This window comes from Thunnus albacares, chromosome 24 (genome assembly GCF_914725855.1).
Source record: "Thunnus albacares chromosome 24, fThuAlb1.1, whole genome shotgun sequence".
In the NCBI taxonomy this organism is placed as follows: Eukaryota; Metazoa; Chordata; class Actinopteri; order Scombriformes; family Scombridae; genus Thunnus; species Thunnus albacares.
In genome coordinates, this window is record NC_058129.1 from 12721975 (window position 1) to 12741405 (window position 19431).

General features: G+C 40.8%; 1 protein-coding gene across 5 annotated transcripts in view; it reads right to left on the reverse strand.

The window, feature by feature from the left end:
* The window catches only part of LOC122976701 (receptor tyrosine-protein kinase erbB-4-like), a 270744-nt gene that overhangs the window by 80895 nt on the left and 170418 nt on the right, over window positions 1–19431 (reverse strand). For all 5 annotated transcript variants that reach the window (XR_006401021.1, XM_044345333.1, XM_044345334.1 and 2 more), the window contains 9 exons: window positions 12364–12498; window positions 10853–10918; window positions 8295–8413; window positions 7332–7473; window positions 6505–6618; window positions 4405–4531; window positions 3158–3231; window positions 2262–2352; window positions 767–972 (listed from right to left, as the gene is read on the reverse strand). Coding sequence is in view for 4 of the 5 variants with exons in the window: in XM_044345333.1 (XP_044201268.1) it covers window positions 767–972; window positions 2262–2352; window positions 3158–3231; window positions 4405–4531; window positions 6505–6618; window positions 7332–7473; window positions 8295–8413; window positions 10853–10918; window positions 12364–12498 (1074 nt within the window). In the remaining variant the exon portion in view is untranslated. The remainder of the gene's footprint in view (window positions 1–766; window positions 973–2261; window positions 2353–3157; window positions 3232–4404; window positions 4532–6504; window positions 6619–7331; window positions 7474–8294; window positions 8414–10852; window positions 10919–12363; window positions 12499–19431) is intronic.

The following is a 19431-nucleotide window of genomic DNA, read 5'->3' on the forward strand; positions in this document are numbered from 1 at the left end:
ATACCGTCGCCTTGGTAACAGGCATGTCAGTGTGTAAGCTGGGGTGGAGCTGGATTTGCAGAGATATGCGGGGAACCTGAGTTTTGGAATTAATTAGAGAGCTAATGAGAGAGAAAATAAGAGAACAGGAGTACTTAATAGGTGTTTGGTTACCACAGATTGTGTGTGTGTGTGTGCATGTGCTCCTGTGCGCCAGCATGTGTGAAAGTTTCCTGTGGCAGGTTACTATTACAGGAGTTAGGGCTGTGATATTACCTGCATAATATGCAGGTAATATCATCATGTCACCATGTGTATATTCAATATTACTTTGCATTTGAAACTCTCATTCTGAAAATTTGAATGCAATGACACATTTCCTTATTAGATTGGATACGTTTTTTCAACCTACAGGACAATTTACATTAGCACTGTATGTATGACTTCAATAGCCAAAAACATGTGGAGAGCTTGTTTATGTGTCATTGTATTTAAGGTTTTTTAGCCGCTCAGGGGAATTAATGTCATTCAGTTTAATCAATCTGGGCAATTATGGCATATATTTGGGGCACATTATTTTCTTTTGCAGCTCAACTTTGTCATTTTTGTGTATTTATTTCAATGATTTATTTACTTTTTGCACATAGTGTATTTTTGTGTATTTTTCCATGAAATGTTCCTCAGCACAGATTAACATTTGAAGCCAAATCCGCTGCAACATCAAAACCTTAAACATCCTGTGTTTGAACAAAAGTTGGGAATAATTTTACACAATGTCACTACTCACTGCATTCCTTTGAGTCTCGGTTGTTGCGGATAAGGACTTTCTGGCTCGGCGTCCTGAAGAGCGAGGTCCAGTTGACGGTGTTGTAGAAGCACAAGCGGCTGTTGTTGAAGATGTAGACGTTACCGGCGCTGATCTCATCCAGCGACTGGAACTGGAGGGAGGAGATCCAACGCTGCTTGAGGATCAACAGAGATATACCACTTCCACTGCAGGAAGAAGAGGGAGGGGAAAGAGAAACAAAGAATGGAGTTAGGAAAAGTCATGGGATCGCCAAAGTCAGTAGGATTCATCCTCTAGGGACAATCCAATAAATGTCGAGATATTCAAGTCTGGACCTAAGCAGTGGACCAACTGACACTGCCATCCTTAAAGCCATGCCGCTAGTGTGGCTAAAAAGGGAAAGGACACAAAAAGAAAGAGGACAAAGATGAGACAGGATGAAAAAGAAAGATGATGAGGCATAGAGAGGACAGGAGAAAGGGGAAAGATCATGACACAGAGAGGAGAGAAAGAAATAAAAAACAGAGCAGGTGAAGGTATATGGGAGGAAGGGGAAAGAAGGAGACACGAAAGGAGAAAGAGAAGAGCATGACAAATTGAAAATAACAGTAAAACAGGAGAAACCGAGGAGAAAAAAAACAGAAAACTAGCAGAAAGCAAGAAGCGGAAGATGAAGAAGGAGGCTATTCCAGCTCTGATTGGCACTCAAACATCACTGAGCTCCAGGTTCATCACTGGCGTTTAGCAAACATGACCGGCTCTCCTTTGACTCTGCCAGCGCTATCCCTCGGATCTGCCACTTGTAAACCAACACAGGACCTGTTATCAAATGCGGGGCTAATCAAAGCTGCATGACAGCAACGCTTCAAAGGGTCTCTGTGCAGAACAAATGGGCCGGCAGCTCATTAGCTCCAACGGTAAGTATCCAAATACAGGAAAACAGCAAGAAAGATAAAGAAGGAGAGGAGGAGCTTTCTGAACAAAGACAGGTTGTATTATGAACATGTCATCTGCATATGAGTAAAATGGCATTTCATGGAATGTAATTTTAGTTCAAAGATGTAAAATGTATGTTACCTCTCTGAAATGAAGGAGCGTTAAGTGGTGCTATTGTCCATTAATCGACGGCCATTACCTCCTTAGAAGAAGTACGGAGCCCCGGAAGGGTCATAGAGAGAAAAAATACATATATCGAGGCCACGTTTTACTACATCGAGCGAGTTAACCAAAACGTGGGAATGAATTGTATCTTGTGCACAGGCAATAGCCTCGATATGTATGTATTTCTTTGCTCATGTCCCCTTAGAGGCTCTGTAAAGAAGAATGACTAGGAGGGCAACTTACAACTGAATCTTGTAGATCAGTTTCTACACATTTACATGTTGTCTTAATTAACTAATCATGTATGTATGTTTATGCAAATCTGTTAGAAGAAAGTTAGAAGAAAGCCTTGGACAGTGTCTAATCTGTGTCTGAAGTGTGATAAAGCGCATACCTGTAAAGAGATCTACCACCGATGGTTGCCAGGTTGGAAAAAACACTCAAATCTGTCATGTTCTCAGGCCAAGACTGGATGTTGAGGTAACCTATAGACACATTGGGCAAAACAGGACATGTACTAGTTAAAACACTTCTTTTTCCTTTAATTGTCTATTTTTCAATAAAAAAAAATAGAGCTAAAAAGAATGTAGTGTGGGGTGTAATTTGATGAAAAAACTAAAAGAATCATGATCAAGATTTCTTTTGCCTACATCCAGATTTAGAGAGCACTGCAATTTTTGGTCACGGAGTTGCACCGCCTCTGTGAAGTTCAAGCAAGAACTCATTCTTTGTAGGAAATGTCCTCGGAGAAGACAATATACGCTAATTAAAAGAATGGATTTAATATTCTGCATAATTTGTCTGCTTGCACTTGCCTTTAATGACAGATTACATCAAATCAGCATCTGTGGAAATGACATTAAAGGGATAAAGCAGGAAATGGCTGGGGTAGAATGGCCATTGCTCTTCCTTATTGCTTGGGTTTTCATTATGAAAATGCAGTTTCACTCCATTAGCTGTTTGGCTCAACTGCAAGTCGCAGTTTAATATGACAAAAGGGTTTGTATACGAGGTTTTACTCATCCCTTAAGGCCTCTAATAGCTAATGAATAAATACGCACACACACGCATGCACACACACACACATACTGTAAGCACGTATAACCATGCAGACACACCCACAGTAACAGAATATCTACGAAAGAGGACCTTCACTGACAAAAATCAGCTTTCCACTTTACTCTTAAAGCTTTCGTTCACCTCAGAGGCCAAATATTTCACACACACCACATAATAATATTGTTTTGCTCAGTCAATTTTCCCAAGGTGACTCCAGTGAAGCAGTCCCACCTGTGATCTCTTTCACAGTGCGGAACACGTTGAGACGCTCAGGGTCCAAAGGTCCAATACCATGATACATGTCTCTGAAGAAAAACACAAAGTGGAGACACACAGAGAAGTGAATACTATCTTTATCAAAAATTATATTCCCATATCGCTGCAATACAACCTTATTTATAAAACAGTTCGTAATGTACAAGTACTGTGAACCTGAAGGCAGCATTAAGAAAATATGTTCTTTGTACTGTAGTCAGCACGCTTCTTTTCCTCTAATGTGCTTTCATATTTACGCATCACACTAACCTCAGAGCTTCAGGGTACTTTGACGGTGGATTTTTTTTATTGCATAGAGAACATAGAGAAATTACATTTCTCATTAACCTTCCCAAGCTGGATTTTCACTGGTACAATGAGATATGAATGGAGAACTGTTTTTTTTTATAAGTCTCTTAGATCTGTGCTGCTGTATTTCATACATTTGGTATGCCATTAAATTAGCAGTTTTCAAGCAGTCCAGTACCAAATGTTAGTTGGACCAACTGGGCCCAAAACACGCACGCTTGTATCCATCTGCTGTGGCTGTGTGTGTACAACATACAGACGTGAAGTGGACAGGATGTTGTATTTCAGTGACTATGTTTCAAGTTGCTCTAATCAATATTTTTAGTTTAACAATGGATGAAACACCTACATGTAATGTGAAAGGGGTTGTTTGTAGTGAGGAACCCCTGTCTTCAGTTCCCCTCAGCTCTATGCAGCTCATATTTTTGTTGCTTGCACCGCTTTCATTAGCAGCAGCATTTACAGTGAAAAAGTACTGATGCTCTATTTGCCCAGCATCTCACAGAAGACAGGTAAGACATCAACCATCAGGGCTAAACAGCGATTGAGCATTGGACTTCATTCAGCCAGTAGAACATTAACATGTTCACCGTATCAACTTTTTTAGGTGATAATGTGTGAATGTCGTGATATTTGTAACCTTGACATCTAAAAAAAATGTCTGGAAACAACTTTTTTGACCTTCAAGTCACCAGATCAGGGTTTTTTTTTATTTCCATCCATCCGTATTTCTCTCAGTTCAATGATGCATCTGCCAACTTTTGATACGAGCTGCTGTTTGATCCTGCAGATATCTATAAACTGATATCTCCAAATATCTCCAAACTTCCACAAAGACATGAGATACTCATGAGTTTGTCTGAATTATGGTTTAAAGTAGAAAACTCAAAAGCATTGTGTGTGCTTTCACTTACCCTTTAATGCCAGTAATGAGGAATATGAGGTTGCCGTTGATTTTGGTGCAGTTGACAAATTTATCAATGTTGCTGGCGTCCACTGTTTGAGCTGTCTGCAGGCTGCCCGTCCCTATACCATCGCATACTGACAAAAGAAATGTATAGACACACAATCATACATTATTCAAAATAATTCACATTTAAGTAGCTACATCCATAATGCCCTTGAATAACAAAGACCTCATCTTAAGGAACTAATATTAGCTATTAGCTTATATATATATATAATATACAGCTCCTTTTTTATTTTTTATTTTTTAAAAAGCATACTTCTTTGGTGCATAGGCAAGGCCGTGGCCCCTCTTCATGCACTGGAATTCTTTTGATGAAAGCATGGGCCGATCCACAGCCAATTCCTCTATATAATGAATTCATTACATCTGCATTAATTACACTTGCGGTCTTGTGTGAGCCAACTATTTCTGACAGAGGCAGAGGGGATGATGAATAAGGCTGGCATTAAGTGGTGTAACCAGTTTTTGATAGTGATTTATACCAGCCAATTCCATATCTGAAATGTTAATTTGTTATCATTTCCCACAGTTCCTTGGGCTATCCCTCATTAACCCCTCCCTGCTGCGTGACGATGTAATCAAGAGATTAGCCAATCAATGGATGCCACAGCCTATACATGGAGCCTCAAGGAAAACACTACTGTCTTCTCTCCAAAGGAAAAGGGCAGATCAGTTACCTTTGTGAGAACAATAAGATGAAGGGGCTAATCTGCTGAATTGAACTGAAGTAATGCTGTTTAATTTCACATTAGACATTTTAGGCATTTAGCTGACACTCTTGTGCAAAATGACTTGTAATTACAGAGTAGGTAAGAGCTCTTTCTTGTTATGGGACCATTTCATATTAATTAACATGTCAACTGTTGCGGCGGCCGAACATTTATGCCATATTTGTCATATTTATCCTCCAGTATTTAATGAGTGTACAGCAATATGCACAACAGTAATATGGGAAAGGAAGTAAGATCAATCCATTAAAAGAAAAACATACATTATGTATAATGTATTATGTACAAGTTTATGTATCTTGTTGAGTTGACTATTCAGACGAGGATGTAATCACAGAAGTGGGTATTGCATAGCATTTGTATTGCATTAGTCTCAAATTAAAGAATATGTTGATATGTTGGGGGAGTTACATTAGAATCAGTAAATCTAAGCTCTAAGCATATTTAGTGCTTAATAAAAGCTGGCTCCCATATAAATAAATTACATTTTTCTGTAAAGCTTTTAAAGTAATTCCTGTGGGCTACTGTTGATCCAGTATCATCACTGTTAGCATAAAGCTATTAGATTAAAATGGTTTAACTGCATAAGCTCTTTACATACAGTGACTACAGTGCAGTGGTGGTCCAGGAAGTGCGGGAAGTATCTGTATAGAACTAGATATTCATCCTATTGAGTGTAACTTCCACATTGTACAGTTGCATCTCTGCAGTGAGACAAAACTGAGAATCTCACAAGGCAACAGTCACCACTCATGAATGATGCAGGCACTACCTACTACGTTATGTAGTACTACAGTCCAAATTTGTCAGCGATTCAAATTGGTCTAGTGTTGTGACCACTGGCAACTGTTTCCTCTGTTTGGATAGATATATTACTAATCAGAGCATCGCCTCATTATGAATGGAGACATCCTGTTACATAGCTAGCTACCCAGCTACATCCATGACAGAAATATGGCTGCCAAAATGGGAACAAGTATGGATGATATTGATGTAATTGTACAGGTTGTTACAAGCCAATATACAGAAATAACTCCTAAATCTGCATATTTGTGTGTTGTTGCATTGTCCACTGCAACTGAAAATGTTCAGATTATGGTGGGACAGACATGTCACTACCATGTCACATGCTACTGATACAAATCCAAAAAAACAAATCTAAATAAATTCCTAAGAAGAAACTGATATAATATGAATATGATGTGGGGAATAAATTAAGTGAAACAAAATGTGATTTCAGCCTGATTATCTGGCTAAGTTGACAGATATTGTTATTCAGCACAAGTCAAATTAAGTAGTAATCACATCAAGTTTACCTTTAGGACAGATGTCAGTACAGGGGATGCACATTTTGATGCGGTTCTCCTCCACTTCCATCTTGTTGCTGGGACATGCTCTTACACAGGAGCTGTGGTCCACCACAAAGTTATCTGACAAAAACACAGCGAGAGTGTTATTATTTATTGACTTTTGCTTCAATTGTTATCATTTGAAGCTGTGATTATAAGTGGTACATGCCATTTTTCCCCCTCACACCTACATCTTACTCGTAGCTTAGCATTTACTCATAGAGCAATTTCCTAGAAGGACCCCTCTAATGGTGAGACATTGATTGTATTTTAATCACGTTTGTATAATGATCAGAACTAATGGTCTAGGCCTATATTGCTCAGGGAAAGTAATGGATCAAATTAGCACTTGGTAGTACGAAAAGTGCAACTGGTGTATGCTCATTTGATGATCAGTGGAACTTGAATATGCAATCTGTCGATGTTGCTTGACTTTTAGTGCGCTCCCTGAATTGCGGCTGCACTCTGACTCCATACCCATGAAAAAAAGAAACCAAGATTGGCTTTCTTTGCAGCTGCCAGAAGCCAAAACAGATGGTGTAACGACTATTTGATTGAGATACACAATTTATTTATGTTTGAGTAATTTATCTTGACTTGAAATAACTGTCTTGAGTCTCATCTCAGGATAGATAGAGGATAAATGCTCCTTCAATGGACAACAGTGCGCAGATTATAAAACTTTATTGCGTGCTTGTGGTGTATTGTTACAGTATCTGTATCTACTTGCAGCTGCTTGGTTAGGCATGCAGCAAAGCATTTTGTTTGCTTGCAAAGGTAATGGGAAAACTTACGTGGGCATTTCTTGACGCAGAAGGCTCCATAGGTGTACTTGGCTCTGGGGTTGTGCTCCAGCTGAAAGGATATGGGGTTGTACACAAATGGCTGAGGACACTGGGTCACACACGCTCCGCTGTCGTTGAAATTGGTGCAAGCCTGCGGGAAGCACATAACTACTGTCAGCTGAGGGCAGAAGATACCGGTGAGACCTCCCATGAGGGGACTAAAAAATGAAACAGCAAGGTGAGATGGGGGGAAGAGTGTGATTTTCTCACATAAGTCACTATGAGTGGGAGAGTATTACAGTTGCATTTCATTTTTACGTTGAATCGCAATGTGCGAATCATGTAGCCGTCCGTTGTCTCTTTGAAAATCAAATGGGAGAAAAATTGGAGCCATTGATCCACAGCCATGATGTTAATGGTGAAATGTTTTCCCATAAACCTCCTAAGTGTTGTGTCTTGTGTGGCCGCAGGCTGAAATGGCAGTAATTGAATTGGATGAGCCTTTCTGTGAATTACAACTACAATATCATCTCTGTCAGCATGTGCGTGTATGTGTGGTGCACGGGTTTGCGCAACAGGAAGAACTTGAGGTGATAAAAGGAATATTAATTGGAACACTGAATCACCAATTTGTTCTTTGAAGAGCACTGCCGTGGCAGACTTTTACAGCCCTGTAAAATGACAAACAATTTATCAGCCGGTAAACAAAGTGGATCATTTTCAGGCAGGGAGGATGACAAACATATGTCGCACAAAAGATGTGGACACATGGAATGGAGGATGGTGAGGGGGACGGGGTTAGAGATGTGCGTTTTTGGTCTTTGGATGTGTGTGGAACGTAGAAATGAGAGGAAAAGGAAACAAAAGAGAAAATGTAAAAGATATAGAATGAAAGACAGTTAAGAAAGAGAAAAAAGGGAGCAATAAAGAAGAAGAAATAGTGTGTGTGTGTGTGTGTGCAATCTAACGTACGAAGCAGTCCGTGTCCTTGGGGCCTGAGCAGCCGCCGGCACACTCACGATGGCAGCAGTTGCTGACGTAAGGCCCGAAGCATCGACCGTCACACTGCTCTGCACACACTGTCTTTGTCACTGCCCAAGAAATGAAAAGACAGAATTTTAAAGGTCTGACACACACATACTCACACATTTACAAAGAGACAATACCACCACCCTCAACGTCCCCGCTGCACTCTCTCATTCTCTTACAGCTGCACAAATATTTTCTGATATGGAATTCAGGCAGAAACAAATTAGGGGCTTCAACAACCTAAAGGTCAGACAACACAAGGTCACTGGCTTGAATGCCCAGACGGACTTTAAAAATATTGAGCACTGTCTCCTCTCTCAACAACTGCTCTGGAGGCGCCCTTGAACAAGCCTCTTAAGGATGTTTTTCAACCTGGACTGTATTTTCCCATCTTTTTGTGTCTAAGTGACTAATGGGGGACAAGTATTGAGTGAGAGCGATGCAGCCATGAAATGTGCTGCAACGTAATCCAACGGGGCAATAGGGCCCCGTCAATGAGCGTCCACTTAAAATGCTTATTTTTTGCCACTTACAGACTCTCTCCAACTCTGTCATGGCTGAATATTTAGCTGATTTTGACAACAACTCAATTCTCACGAGATTTCAGAACGAGACTTCTCCTTGAGCGAGACTTGGTTAGACACAATAACAAACAGACTGGATCGGGAGAAAGGTAAAGAAAAACTTTTTATTTCTCTGTATGGTCCTTCCCATAATGTTGTCAGACACTTATAACAATATGAGCCTGTCAGTGGCAAAAACAAGTACATTGATGGGGCGCAATTGCCCCGTCAGATTACAACACAGCCTGTTTTGCAGCTGCTGGCTGCAGCGCTCTTGCTCAATACTTGACCAATTTCAAAAACTGTTGTTCCCATTTAGACACTTAGACACAAAAAGATGGTAAAATAGGGTCTTGGTTGAAAAATACAGAAGTTTCCCTTTAACATCCAACCATTCCAGCTTCAGCTTAGTGACTCGCAGCTGAAAACTGCAGTTGTGCTTGGCAGCACTCAGGTACAGATCTGAAGAAGGACGTTCCTGGAGTGAGCTGAATTGGTTTTCCCTAGATAAAAAGTCTTTTGAAAAGTTCCATAGCAGTGGACCGGACCCCTACTGATCCACCATATTTGTGTTTATACAATGAGTATTTTTTCATCCAAGAGGACCAATTGGCCAAAGACACCTTCCAACTGTGCTGATAATTCCCAGAAAGATTGGCTTTATTAGTTGCTATGCCAACTCTTGTGTTTTTTTCCCCCCTGCATTTTATTGCAAAACTACTTTAAAGTATTTGTATTATTGTTAGAGGAGTACTAATAGTACAATACTTGGATGTGGCTCTTACCGATTGCATCAAACGCACCAATACGTTTGCTAAATAACAGCCTCCCACACATTATTGGTACAGTTTGAGATATAACAGCCAGTGAGTAAGCAGGAGCTTGAAGCTTGGGCATTAAAAACTGCTGTGCTTACTCTCTGCTGTGTTGGGAACATAATGATGCAGAAGTGGAAAAAACAACAACAAGGCTCTGTAGTCTATTAGTGTGTGTTAGTCTGAGAAAAATAGGCCAGTTCCTCTCTCGGTCTTTACAATATGAGTAGAACATCCTGTAATTATACGGAGAACTAACATTTCTCTTGCTGCCCTTCATCCTCTCTTTCCATTCTTTCTATTTTTATGTTTTTTTCCTACCAATTCTGTGGTACCTGCTGGTGTCTTTAGCACTGGACAAACATTAGTTTATTTAAATATCAGCATTTTATTTCAGTATGTTGTCAGTTGAGCTCTCCCCTGACCATATCTACACTACATAAAACACTTAACACATGGGTGGAGTGTCAGTTTCTTTCCACATTTATCCATTTAATTTCCTCAATTAAATGACTGCTAAATAATCTATTACATTTATTTATTGCTAAATTTACCACTCTCATTTATCTTGACCTTGATTTTTGACTTTGAGTTTAATACAGAAAAGCAGATTATAGCAGATTATAGATTATTTTAAAGCAGACTGTACTGTATCGTCTGCATCTCCCACCATTCAGTAAATACGGTGGGTCACTCTGTCTTGAACCAATGTAACAATTTAACAATATCCGTATATTCTTAGTACTGTTTCGAAAGGCTTTCGAAAGGTTTGTTTTACCACCTTTATATGGTTTAAATGGTCAGTGTGAGAGCTGGGGTTAATAATAAATAATCTTTATTCATACAGCACTTTTCAAAACAAATGTTACAAAGTGCTTCACAAGGCAATAAAAACAGGACAGATATTTTTAAATAAAACTAGAGAGAGTAAAATATTCTATATCTATTAAGACAGTACATCATCTCACTCTCAGTAGGAAGGTGAGTGCACTTAATTCCAAAATATTAAATTATTTCAATTTAAGTCAAGTCAGTAACTGTGTTGCCCTATCAATTACAACGTAGTTAGCAGGCACATGGCGTTTCAAGGCTACTGTACATGTAGGTGTATGTGCATACTCACAGGTTTGACACTGGTCTTCCTGATGGCTCCAGCAGCGTCCATTACATGAGCGATGACAGCGTCTGCCTGCAGAACACACACACACACACATACATACATACAAGCAATGTTCATCACTTAACTTCTCAACCAACTTTAGATGTAGTTCTGACACAAACACACATGGAGACACAACCCCCTCACACACCAAACACAGAATCGTCCACTCACGCACACCCCTTAAAACTTCCCCCAACTAATGACAGTGACGGGTCTGTCGAATCTTCTCCGCTCATCCGACAACAGACCCAGAGTCACTGTGGCGACTTGTGGCTTGCAGAGAACATGAAAGACAGGCTTCTACTCCCTTCCGTCAAGTACTTGCACAGGAAAAGTGGGACCTGACAGAGCACTCACAGCATTCATCTGCCAGTGGCCCATCATCAAGACTTAATTGACTATGGGTTAATTACAGAGTAAGTGGAAGAGTGCAGCAGATTGTCACCCGGCGCCTTCAGCCACTCCCACTGTGGGGTTGTTAATGTTAAATACTATCTACGACTTGGCAAAGGGCCCCAATTTGGCAACCTCAACTCCCACACACTCTCTTGTCATTTTTTTGGCCCACCTCCTCTGTTCTTTGTTGCTTTTCCTCCCCCTCCTCCTCCATCAGTGCCATTTAATCAACAAAATAGCAATGTTTTACACATATTGTTCTGAAAAGCCTTTATTTTAGAGTAACCGGCTTGGCAGCGTGTCCAACTCCCTGCTGATGTCGCAAGTCAACACCAAATGCAGATTTTGTTCCGCTCAGTCTGTAAGCAACAAAAGGTCATCATGCCTGTTCATCAAAGGATCGCTCAACATTTCCCCCCCATTGTCTACAGTATGTCTTTGCTCACAATTTGGCACCTCAGCTGTCCCTATTGTTCACCCTGATGTGTTTTGATACAGAAGGCCCGGAGAAACATCTATGCCTTCTTTCACTTTAAATGAGCAAGAATCTCATCCCAAAATGTGCAGAAAAGTTTGAGAGAGTCTGTCTTTAACAGCCAGTTCTTCTGACACCGAATGTCCGCCGGATAGCGATGCCTGTTATGTCCAAAACAGAGGGAGCTGAGGGACTGCGGGGACTATGGAGGAGGGAGGGTGGGGAGTACCAGGGGAAGTGGGCAGCTTCAAAACCAGCTGTCAGATTCACTGAGATTTAAAAAGAGCACAGCAAGACAGCAGCTCCATGGGCCTCGCTGCAGAGCGACTACCATACCACTACAATGGAATAGTTCACACGTTGATCTAACACTATGTGATTTCGCTTCCAAATGACCGTCAGGCAAAGAGAATGAATAAAAAGGGATAGGGCATGACTGCTGCTAGTAGTGGGGGGGAGTGTGTATGCGTGTTCCTGCACCTCTACGGTATGTTGCCATGTGATTTGCCTTCACATTTCACAGAAGATATCAGAAAAAAACATTTGATTTTCATCCAAAGTTGCTGGTCCCACTTGTTTTTGCCGTATGTGTAGTACTCACATCCGAGGTTGCTGTTGTTGGACGGTACCACCAGCAGCTCAGCCTGGGGGTTCTTGATAATGTCACGCCAGTGGATGGTGTCCGCATGGCACAAGAATTTGTTCTGGTCAAAATAAACACCTCCATTTAGTATCTCTGGACAAAAGAGAGAGAAAAAGTGAAAAAAAATGAGCACATACCCATGGATTTATAGTACATGTACATGATGGCAGAAAATCAATACTTCAAGGTTAACTCCAATCGTTCCTTTGTCTCGAAGTACCATGCTGCATACGGTGTTCCCTGAAGTGCATCTGAGCCTGAAGATAAATGCTATTGACAAATGCACACAATAATTCAATGCCACGTCCAAGACAATGATGTTTCATAAAGAACTCCTCCACAAATAAAGAAATAGATGGATTTAACTATGAAAACAAAACAGCCTCGCTTTTGAAAAGAACTCAAAACTGTACGCCAGTATAATTTCCTAATTATGCATTGAGTAGTAAATAATTCAATTTAGCTCCGGAGTAAGAGAGAGTTAATGAGTTTGAATGTCACTAGAAGACACCAGATACTTGTTGTGTTAATTAAAACTGAAATAGTAAACTGGAGCAGATATATAGCTTTCCTCAAAGCTTCATTGAGGGACACAGTTCATAAAGTAAGCATATTGTAAATGAAGATTGGTGTTGAGTTTCTTTCTGACAGAATCAATATGCCAAAGGTAGAGTACTTCAGGTGTACTTAAATCTTGCATCTCATTGATTTCTGGTTGTAGAGTTTCCAAAAAAAAAAAAAAAAAAAAAAAAAACATATTCAATTTTTTTATTGCTCTACTATTATCTTCAAGGACTCACTCTTGGCTCACAACAGGCCCAAATCATCAAACCGACTCACAGAAAATAACAGATCACAGCTCTCTTGACCTACTCTACGCATCCTTCTATCAAAGTAAGAGTCGACGCACCAAAGACAAAGGCGGAGCTCCTCATCCAGCTTTTGCTTAATAGCAAAAATATGTTTCTTTTCAAGGACCAGTGCCCTTAATAGATGCCTGCGCATGGAGTACGATAATAAATTCTAATCCCTCTGCCTGTTACTAAGCCAGGTTTTGGATATGGACACAGAATGAAAAGATGCTGTAGTAATCCTCCCCTACCAAGCCGTGACCCATGGCAGAAGAGAAACAACCATCCCCATCAGTGTCTTTCTCACTGGGACACCAGCAGACTGTGTTATTTAACCTAGTTTAGGGATTTAGATACAATCACCTTGCATCCTCTTCTCCTTGAATATGAAGCACTACCGGATTCCACAAAAGTACTTGTCATATTCAATGAAATTTTATTAAAAAAAAAAAAAAATGTAACAATGTGGTTCAGATTAAGGCTGGATTAGCTGAAGGTAAAGAAGGGTATTATCTCCCCAGGCAGATTATTAACAGTGTATGAGTTATGCGGACAATTCAGCAGCTGAGAAGCTCACGCAGGAAGCTAATCATTACCATCCGACACCCTGATTAAGGAAGTGGGCCTTGGTATAGACGGGGACATTTATTCAAAGCCCTCTTAGAGGTGACATGGCGCTCCGTCTGCCCGCTGAATGGCCTACAGCCGCTGCTTCATGTAATCATGTTCCCGTCACAATGGACGATTTATCAGGGGATGTTTTACATTCATGGATGGTGGGTGAAAAAAGGGACAGGCTGTGCTTTATTCAAATAACATAAGGACCGCACTGTCAGCGTGCTTTGATCCCATTTAAAAATCGTCATGAAATAAGCGGCCATTCATTACCCGAGCGATATCCCGGATTTGACCGATTTTTGACATCAACAGATATCTTCATATGTGAATCTCCTTTAACCCACCGACAGATTATAATCATGACTTCAAGTCACCTTGACATGATACAGAGCTTTGTTGTTCCCATCAACACAATAGAGTGCGACTTCACTCCTCAAGAGATCCACCAATAGACAAAAAAACTGTCTGGACAGATATACATAATTTAAGTCACCTATACTGTGCTTAATAAAAACAACTAAAAAGGTCAATGTGGAACCCACAAGGGGTCAAGACCACACGGTTTACCACCTCATCCATTATGGTCTGGCCAAGACTCAGACCAGGTGTAATTTTAAGATGCTGGACAACAGACGATGGATAAGAGTTCTGCTTTGCTCAACAATTAACTCTTCCTACACCTGACTGGATGAACAAACCACCAGCTGGGCTGTCGTCGGTCTTTGATTGGTCTTAGCGGATACTCTGGAAACACTCTGAAGTCTTGAGGTCTCAGAATAATGTTTTATTTTATATCAAATCGCAGACTCAGCAGATCTTGCCTCTTGTATTTTCTAGCTGCAACTGAAGATTTACAGTTTGGTTTTGCATGGCCAACACCCTGAAACACGATTGAACTCTAGGCTCCTGCATGGAAGTTGAATGTAGTACACATGCATCCATCACCAGGACTCCACACCCTTACTCTACATTACTTTCCACTTTGCAACATAAAAGGCACATTACTTCCTGAATTGGCACTGAATCTTTTTCACTGAGAAGTGCAGAATTCTCCAGTATGGACATAATTGGATATTGACTGGTCTGATTTGAGGGAAAAATAAAAGCTCTCTTAATCACCAAAATGCAAAATAAACTGGACATATGAGCAGTTAAAAAGACATGCCTCCATTGAAACCACTTACTTATCTAACCCACAGTCTAAAAAAACCTGATGTGTAGACTTGAGAGCTTGTTTGTACCCAAGCAGAAAAACAACAAAAGGTTTGAAAGAGGCCCTTTTTTTCATATTTGCAGCTAGCAGAATGCCTGCTTCGTGTTTTTCACACTCACTTTACATTTATGCTTTTATTGAGGTTTTCCCATGATCTTGATGGACATGTCAAGCTGTAGGTCTGACTGTGACATCAGCACACAAGTTGCACAATACATGAGTAGCTCATGTAAGACATTTCCATCCTCATGACAAAATATGAAAACGAACATTTTTCATAACATTTTTGAAGCAGTAATTTCCACATTTGGAACCTCTGACATATGACAGATATAACCCATTTAGCTATTTTATGGGAAGCCGTCTCTCTGTTCAACCCGCCCAACACTGTCCCAAATGCTCTTTTAAGTGCCTGTGTCCAGATCCCCCCCCGTGCTCGCCGAGAGACAAATTGCCACCTCTGTTGTCCATCCAGGCAAGGGCACTAACTCTTCCAGCGGGATGACAAGCCTGTATCGGGTGGTCATTCATTAATGGGCGACAGTCCTGCGCCATCGCCCGCCCCTCCTCCCTGCTCCTCTCTCGTACCCCCCACCCCCCCGACCCCCCCACCGTTCCACACTTCGATCTTTCCATCAGGATGGGAGATCTACAGCCGACCATCCGCCGCTACATCCCCGCACCACCCCATCCCCTCACCCTCCACACTCGTGTGATTCACGAGGTAGTCATAAAAGCTATTGTCCTGCATCGGAGGAAAGGGGGGAGGAGATAGAGGGGTGAGAGATAGAGAGGGCAGGAGGAGAAGGAGGGAACAGAGATATGAGGAGAGACCAACATAGAGACGAAAGGGTTATTGCTCAAGCTAACAAAATCAATTCTGACAATCTTTATTTAAAGTAAAACCTTTTATATAAATAGACTACACAGAATTTTACCAGTATTACTCTGTAACGCAGATGAAATGTTGTAGTGATTAGTTCATTTAAGTTTTTTGTGTAGCAGGTGCTTTAAAAACAAGGTGTCTGATCGATCCTTCCTGGTAAAGATCTTTGAAACGATGTGTTCACCAAATTTGTTGTTTGTGGATGGCCGAATCCAAATGTCTAGACTCCCCCGCAGTTGCAGAATTGTAGATCTAAAGGATGCCTCAAGTGAACTCATCCAGTGAAGTTCAGAAGGGCCCTTATGCAGTCTTTATGCGGACTTCAAGAGAGTATGCTTCAAGTGCCAACTTCTTCAGACTTCCCTCAAAAGATTACCGGAAGTTACATGACTAGGGTGAAAATGTGGAGCACATTTGGCTTGTTTTGTTACTAACGGTTGACAAAATGTATTTTAATTTACATGCTGGGTGGCATTAATTCTTTCTGGCTGCCACACCATGGCGATAACTGAGATCTGAAATCTTGAATCATACATTCTGTGACCCAGTGCCCTTGCAGACTTAGGTTACGTGACATTATGTATGACTGAAGTTTGTGTGAGCCCAGTCCAGGAGTCCAGAGGATGGACTTTTAGATTCAGCCATTGTGTAGAGGGAATAGAGAAAAGACTGGAAAGTTGGCATGAGCAACAACAGCCACAGTAGCTGAACAGATGATGACACTCTAATTCAAATTTTGTCAACAGGAAATCCAAGGTAGGTACTGCTAACGAGTACACTGCAAAACCATTATGGGAAAGACTGATTTGCATGATGTTGCAGAATACACATATATGTACTTCATAATTTTACATTAAAAAGCTACAAGTTGTTCTGAAACTTTCATCACTGTCTATCTAAATTGTAAATACAAGGTCATGCGTGTTTGGAACATTGCTTAACAAGCTTACAAAGTTACCATTGATATCATGTAGCTCACAGTGTCTAGTTCCCATTTGCTTCCCTTGATATTTTGCAGCCTTTAAAATGGACTGACATCACAGAAACGAGTGCCCATCTTCCCTTTTGATAGTCAGTATGTTCAAGCAAAGCAGTCGGTTCTGCTGAGTGCTTTGCTAGGTGACATAGTGCCTAGCGTTGCCGTTTTATGCATGTATATATGGCCACTTAGGGCTCCGCCGCCATATGCTCAGGTCATGTTTGGTTCAAGACTGTTTCTGGTGGAGCGTTTTGCTACATCTCTCTTGGCAGTGAAATAAAGTATATCACTGTGATGGAGAAAAAAAAAAAATCTCACCGAGTGAAAGTTGAAATGTCATGTTGAATCAGTGATCGGATTTGATATGGAGCTGTGCAGTGGGATATGAGATGAAGATGATTTGGAGAAATCTATAAAATGCAAAACTGAATGAATGAATGACTTTATTTAATGACTCTATTTTCATTACATGCATTTAAATTCTTTCCTCCCCTTCATCCAATCCTATCAGTCCCACAATCCCAGGCTATGAAGAGGCATTTTATCTCTTGCCAAGCTCAGACTTGTTCCAAACCCCCATATAAAGGTTGATGCATATTATTTGGCACTGTGAAACCCCAAAAGCGACATTGAACAACAAGGCAGGAGTTCCTGCTAAAAAGATGGGGATTTATTATAACTTGAACTGAAATTAACAAAATGAAACCTATATACTCAGAGCATGCTTCCACCTTCCTCCACCAACAAACAGCAACTCACATTTTACCGTCTCAGCCTCATCTAAACTGGAACGAAGAAGCTAAGTAAGAAGCTGCTACGCCACATTTACATCTACAGGTATTAACACTATGGGGAAATCAGCTTTAAAGTCATCTGCTGTATAACTATATTACCCTTTCTTTTAACCATTTGACAGTGGCTGGTCACTGCTTTAAAAATGCAATTATGCACACCATTTTTCAATATCAATGAATGAGCAGACAAGGCAAAAAGTGCATTAAGACCGAGAATGGTACGCTCACCATTCATCACAATGAGAAATGAATCAAAATGTATTTGCTTCAATCTGACTGAACCTTGACCTGCTAAATTGTGAGACTGGTTAAAAGGAGTAATACAGCTCTTCTGCAGTGAGTGCAAGAACAGTTTATTGACAATAAAGTGTTTGATAGGAAGCTGTTTGATTTAAACTTGTGTAAAGCCAAGCTAGCTGCATAACTGAAACAAGCTTGTGGGCTTCTATTTCAGTTGATTAACTGACCAAAGGGCAAAACACTGGTCTGAAATTAATGACTCAACACTTGAGGAAAGCTGATAATGTTGGGGAAGCGGATAAGGAAGTAACCTTTTCACACCCCTCGTTTTACATCTATGTTTTCATATTTTTGCACTCTCATCTAGTGGGGTCAACATGGCTTTAATTACTAGATCATCATGAGAAGCAACAAATAGTGAAGTACAGAGTGCCCCTGACAATATTCCTGTGACCCTTGAATAATTATGTGGATGTATAAAAAGAAACAAAAGCTAGGGAAATTCACAGGGGTGATTTTTTTTTAAAGTTAAGACCACGAGCAAAACAAGAGTGGTTAAAGATTAACAGTTAACAATGTGGTTAAAGATTTTTGGGGTTATTTATTTGTGTTGTGCATCACACACTCAAAACAGACAACACACCAATAGGTGTAAAGATAGTTAAGGAAGTCAAAATGATCCCTGCGCCAAGCTGCTTTTGCAAGCCAATTAAGTTCATTTTACTGTCGTTCAGCAGAGCGAAGAGCCCCTATTTTGAAGTAGTTTCTAAGCAATGATGGCCCCAGCACCAATCAGTGGCCATAGCTCTATAGGGAGCCTGCTGATGAGCTTTCATCAGTGCTGCTAGCCACTTGTCCCACATCTCTTTCTCTCCCTAATTATGCTGATGAATAAGGCCGTAATAGTGATCCGTCCTCGACTGATGAGTCCATGCGTTTGCCGTTATTGTCTTGTCTCGGGGGCGGGTGTGTCACGTATCACACAACTCAAGCTGAGTGCATTCGGGCCATCCACTCTGCTCTTTTTTATTAGGATCATCCTTCCATCCTTGTCGTCCTCCACCCCGCACCCACCCCGCAGACCAACCCATCCCCTCCCGAATAAAATGTACTTTCTCACTCCGGTGATGGGCCGACTTGCTGAGCACGGGGAACGGAGAAATCGGGATGATCACTCTTTCTCTTCACAGTCGGGTGCCCTCTTTTTCTTGAACCACACCAACACACACACACACACATATACATACACATACATACACATATAAGCACAGGGGATCCCAGAGATGAGTGTGCAAACATGAAAAAAGGAAAGATATTGCACATTCAGTCTTGTTGCACCACGGAAATTCTCATGTGAACATGTGAACTGCTGCACAAAGACACACAAAATCCCTGTGATAAACACAGCATGTCCAACAGCAGAAAGCATCTTGGAGCTCGGTTGC